Raw genomic sequence first — 6,000 nt, 5'->3', positions numbered from 1 at the left:
TGCGACTCACACTCAGTAAGCAGCTCAAGGCCTCGGTAGCGGCGTTACGCAAAACAATTTTTCATCCATCAAATTGTTAAGGGGTTTGACAGGGTGCATGCTGGGAGGATGTTTAGCCCTGGCTCAGGAATCTAGAACACGGGGTCACAGTCTCAGAATAAGGGGTCGGTCGTTTAGAACTGAAATGAGGAGAAACGTCTTCGTTCTAAGGATTGTGAACCATTGGAATTCTCTAACCCAGAGAGCTGTGAATGCTCAGACATTGAGTATATTCAGGCAGAGAGTGAGAGGTTTTTGGGCAATAAGACAATTAAGGGAAACGGGGATGGTGCAGGAATGTAGAGTTGAGGTGGAAGATCAGCATTAATTACAACTGTTTAATTTCCTGCCATTTTTCGTTCTTAGTACAGAGCCTTAAAACATAATATTTTAAATTTTAAAAAGTTTTTTGTGTTACTTTTTGTGTCATCTTAAATGACATCATACTACTTAGGAACATCTAGTACATATTTGACTTGAAAACACTTTGGGCTGGCATGAGGTTGTGACAAATGCTGGAAAAATGCAAAACCTTCTTTTACATGCTAACGCAATGCAGTCTGAGCTGTTGGTCTGTGCTGTGTTGTGAGGTCAATAAACCAGATAAAGTTCTAAAGTGAACATCGTTCCCTTCCCCCATTCACCCTTCTGTCACCAACACCCCCCCCTCCACAACTCCCAGAACCCATAAGAAGCAGAGAACCATTGCAGACAAAATGTGAACTTTAGTTTGCACATACAGAAACGCATGTCACAACAGGAAAGATTACAAGGAATAATATTTGGAAAACTTGTTCCTATTATGTGCTTTTAGTACTCACTGACACGGAACACAAAAGTCCGAGTGTATCAGGCCTGTGTCCTCAGTACCTTGCTCTGCAGCAGCGTGGCCTGGACAACGTATGCCAGCCAAGAGCGACGTCTCAATTCATTCCATCTTCGCTGCCTTCGGAGAATACTTGGCATCAGGTGGCAGGACTATATCTCCAACACAGAAGTCCTTGAAGCGGCCAACACCCCCAGCTTATACACACTACTGAGTCAGCGGCGCTTGAGATGGCTTGGCCATGTGAGCCGCATGGAAGATGGCAGGATCCCCAAAGACACATTGTACAGCGAGCTCGCCACTGGTATCAGACCCACCGGCCGTCCATGTCTCCGCTATAAAGACGTCTGCAAACGCGACATGAAATCGTGTGACATTGATCACAAGTCGTGGGAGTCAGTTGCCAGCATTCGCCAGAGCTGGCGGGCAGCCATAAAGACAGGGCTAAATTGTGACGAGTCGAAGAGACTTAGTAGTTGGCAGGAAAAAAGACAGAGGCGCAAGGGGAGAGCCAACTGTGCAACAGCCCTGACAAACAAATGTCTCTGCAGCACCGGTGGAAGAGCTTGTCACTCCAGAATTGGCCTTTATAGCCACTCCAGGCGCTGCTTCACAAACCACTGACCACCTCCAGGCGCGTATCCATTGTCTCTCGAGATAAGGAGGCCCAAAAGAAAGAAAGAAAAAGAAAAAGAGTACTCATTGACATGTTGCTGGGAATTGTTTCCAAAATTTAAAAAGGAACACTCCAGACAATTCACGGTGTGTTTTGGCTCTCCGTCACTGTCTTTGTTTTATAATTATCCAGAGCTGTGGAAATCTCAGTGCAGCTCATGATCTCCACTCTTGTAAATGACATGGACAGTTACATATACTGCATTGTACCAATGGGACATTGAAATTATGGTTGTCTGTTTTTGACATTGGGTCACCAATTAAAAACCTGGCTTGGAAGTAGCAGGAACCAATTGTATCGCAGGCTGCTGACGTTATTAGCAGTCTAATATTAGGTCACCTGATATGTCTCTTTGACTGGTAAATAATCTGCAGATTGGAGAACAATCAATATCCTGTTGATCCAGGGGTAAATGCATTGTCTGCACTGTTACTAATCTGTACAGATTGGACAAGTGCCAATCCTGTTGATAGATTGTTTGGTTGTGTGAGTGCATCACAGTTGCACTTGATCCTGTGCTCAACCAATGTCCATCTACAGACCATTTACTTGTTGAAGAGACGTATCAGGTGACCTACTATTAGACTGCTAATAACGTCAGCAGGCCGCGATGCTTTGGGTTCTTGCTATTTCCGAGCCAGAAGGTTGTGGATTCAAGTCTCACCCTGGAACTCGAGGACAAAAATCTAGGCTGACACTTCAACACAGAACTGAGGGAGAGCTGCATTGTCAGAGGTGCCGTCTTTTGGATGTGATGTTAATCGAGGCCTGTCTACTCCCTCAGGTGGATGTAAAAGATCCCATGGCACTATTTGAAAGAAGAGCAGGGGAGCTCTCCCCACTGTCCTGGTCAATATTTATCATTCAATCAAAATCACTAAAACAGATTCTCTGGTCATTATTACATTGCTGTTTGTGGGAGCTTGTTATGAGTAAATTCTCTGCCACATTTCCAACATTACAACAATGTCTACACTTCAAAAGTAGTTTCTAAATAAGAGAAATATAATAACTGCTTTATTTTCATTTTGCAAGGAAGGATTGGAAAAATGGAGAATTCAATGCAACTTAGCTCTGACAATGTTACCCAGACACGTGGAACCTGTTGTAACCTGTTACTGAGGAAAATAAGGAGATTGATACCCATCAACTTCTGGCAGGAAGTGAAATGTGTTTCCAGACTGGCTGTGCCAATAGTGAGTTTACACCCACTGAACATCTCGTCATATCCTTCATACTCTGCTCATTCCAGAAACGTATCTAATTCTCCACCAAACCTATTACATAATTAATCTCCTTCAATTAACACATTTATATAATTCAGCTCACCGTGCCCATTTATATAATCCTCTTCAATTAATCCATTTACACAATCATCATCACTGAGCCTATCTATAAAATTCCCTTCACTGATTCTATTTACACAATCCATTCTAATGAACCCATATAAAAAAACACTTCAATGACCTCATCTGCTGACTTATTCCACAACTCCCTGCTTAAAAAGTGATAATGCTCCGCTTGACCTTGTTTTTTTTAACTTCAAAGACCATAATTGCTCATTTGGTGCCTGATATTTGAACCTTTCATCACAGTGAATGATTTCCCTGGATCAACTTTGCCATTTCCATTCAGAATCCGGAAAACCTCAGTGAAATCACCTCAAAATTGCATCTCCTTTTTGAAGATAAAATGATAATAGTTTTCATTAAGAAATTATATGATTGGTTTAATTAAATTACAAGCTTAATTTGCAAGTTTAAAACAGTATGATCAAAATTAACTAATAGTGTGTAATATTTATAATTCATTTTCCTTTTGCAGTTTTTAACACAGCTGATGATATTTCTCATAAATGTTGTCAGCTCCGCATTCTGTGGACATTTAGGAAAGGTTGAATTGGACGCTGTTAGTCTTGCCTCAGCGGTAAGTTTACATTCAGAATGAGCACATTTATTTCATGATAATGTATCCTCTATAAAATTGTGATGGAATTGCATTGCTTCTATCAGTTTCAGATTCAGTGTCTTTATCAGCTGTTTATAACTGATGATAGATGATGAAATCAGCTCCTTGTAATAAAGCCTGGGATTTACCTGCTGGTCTCAATGGAAGAGAAACTAGAGTGTAGCAAATGGCTTCAGTGGCCCGAGATTTAAGAACAGAAAAATCAGCTCAGAATTCCAGCTCATTACCATTGTCAGTGACCCATCCTGGAGTCTGAAATGGGTGGATGTTAGGGTGAGAATGAGACTGGACTCAGTCGTCATGCTGTTCACGTGCAGCTAATCTTCTGACTGTCACTTGACTCACACATGAAGACTGCTCACTTGTGCAAAGCTTTCAAGGGTTGTTGTGGCCCATGGAACTGTGTCAGCAACAACAACAGCTTGCATTTATATAGCACCTTTTACATAGTAAAATTCCCCAGGCACGTCATAGGAATGTTATCAGACAAAAATATCGACACTAAGCCAAAGAAGGAGGCATTATGATCGTTGAGCAAAAGCTTAGTCAAAAAGGTAAGTTTTAGAGATTGTCCCTAAAGGAGGAGAGGGAGGTTTGGAGTAGGAAGCCCAGAGGTTAGGGCCCAGCCAGCTGAATGCACAGCTGCCAATAGTGGGGTGAAGGAGGTGAGAGCTGTAGTAGAGGCCAGAATTGAGGAACAAAGAGACCTCGGAGGGTTCAATGTCTGCAAAAGGTTACAGGGATAGGGAAGTGCGAGGCCATGGAGGGATTAGAACACAAGGATAGGAATTCTAAATTCCAGACAGTAGTGCACTGAGAACAAAGGTAGGTATTAGAGCACAGGGTGTAAATTATTAACTGTGTTTAATTATATGTCGGTGGGGATTCACTTGAGCTCCTTTAAATAGATACAGACTAATGGAAACTAAAATGGGAATGTTACAACCAGGTGAGAAAGTGGTCTCGCGTTCCCTTTCAGCCTTCACCTGGTCTTACTGTAACAGGGTTTAATTTTTTTAGCTCCCCTTTGGTGAATCCTTGTTCACCGCTTTCCAGTCATAAGGCAAAGAAACCAGCACAAAAAGGCTTTCTTAGGTTTAAAGAAGAACAGTTGAAATTTATTAAACTTAAACTTAAACTCTAATTTGGTTGACGTCTACGGATACATGATGCACCCACACAAGCTTCCATACGCAATACACACATGCAAATAGAAACAGAAAAGAGCAGAAGAAAAATAAAGTGGAAAAGTTTGGGCAATATCTAAAGAGTTTTTGTTACAGTTTTTCAAGCTCACTGTAGAGTCCTTGATTGTAAATAGTTCTTTCTTTTCATTGGGGCCCAGTATTCTTCTTAAACCTTGTTTGCTGTCGGGGACTTTTCTCTCTTGGTGTCTTCAGTGGATTCAGAGGCTTGTGAGAAAGAGATGGGAGCACACAGGAGAGATCTTCTCAGTCCAGAAGCAAAAATACACTCTCAGTTCAAACTGTTTGTACAATTCAGAAAACCCCAGGTTGCCAAGCAGGTTACTCATGTGACTAACTGGTCTGACCATGTCTTGGCTCTGTGGATTGTATCATCTTAGCAGGGCCTGGAATGCTCGTCTTACACACAATACCTGGTGATCAAGGTCCATTGTGGGTTGAATGTGCCAGGGAGTGGTCCTTTGTCCTTCCAATCACTGTCTGTTAATATGCAAATGTCTTTTCCAGCCACGACTGATCTGTTTAACAAGTCCTTTCTTCACTCCAGTGACAATTTAAAATCAATGTTCATGACAAAATTAATGTACCTCATTCTTGGGGCAGGTGGGAGCCCAGCATGGCACCCGATCAACTCTATCCAGACCCCTATTGATTTTGAACACCTCTATCAATTCTCCTCTCAACCTTCTCTACTCTAAGGACAACAACCCCAGCTTCACCAGTCTATCCATATAACTGAAGTCTCACATTCCCAGAATTGGGCACAACACTCCAGTTGAGGCTGAACCAATATTTTATAAAGGTTTATCATAACTTGCTTTATTTAAAAAGTCCAGAATGCTATATGCCTTATGAATCACTTTCTCAACCTGCTCTGCCACCTTCAATGATTTGCTCTGCTCTTGTACCCGCTTTAGAATTGTACTCTTTATTTTATTTGCATTTCCTTGTTCTCTCGAGCAAAATGTACCACTTCACGCTTCTCTGCAATAAATTTCAACTGCCAATGTGCCTGCCCATTCCACACCCTGGCTATGTCCTTTTGAAGTCTATCACTATCCTCCTCACAGTTCACTGGGCTGGATTTTGCAGACCCCCGACATTGGGTTACATGGCGGGGGTGGCCAGAAAACGCCTCCGGGAAAGGGCCGCCATTGACCCCAATGATGGGAAGTCCCAGCCTGATATTGCTGGTGACGGTGAGGCCTCCTAGCAGCTCCCCTGCATCTCGGCGATGGGACCCTCACTTGCATATCCAAATAAATGTAAATGAATGCATGAATTAT

At 42.3% G+C, this 6,000-nt stretch overlaps 1 protein-coding gene across 1 annotated transcript in view; it reads left to right on the top strand.

The window, feature by feature from the left end:
* Positions 1-2,587: 2,587 nt before the first annotated feature.
* The window catches only part of LOC137346462 (multidrug and toxin extrusion protein 1-like), a 90,239-nt gene continuing 86,826 nt past the window's right edge, over positions 2,588-6,000 (top strand). Inside the window, exons 1-2 of the mRNA XM_068009913.1 lie at positions 2,588-2,737; positions 3,366-3,467. Coding sequence (XP_067866014.1) covers positions 2,591-2,737; positions 3,366-3,467 — 249 coding nt within the window. The 5' untranslated portion in view covers positions 2,588-2,590. The remainder of the gene's footprint in view (positions 2,738-3,365; positions 3,468-6,000) is intronic.

Source organism: Heterodontus francisci, chromosome 30, assembly GCF_036365525.1.
Source record: "Heterodontus francisci isolate sHetFra1 chromosome 30, sHetFra1.hap1, whole genome shotgun sequence".
Taxonomy (NCBI): domain Eukaryota; kingdom Metazoa; phylum Chordata; class Chondrichthyes; order Heterodontiformes; family Heterodontidae; genus Heterodontus; species Heterodontus francisci.
This window is presented reverse-complemented; position numbering and strand designations above follow the sequence as displayed.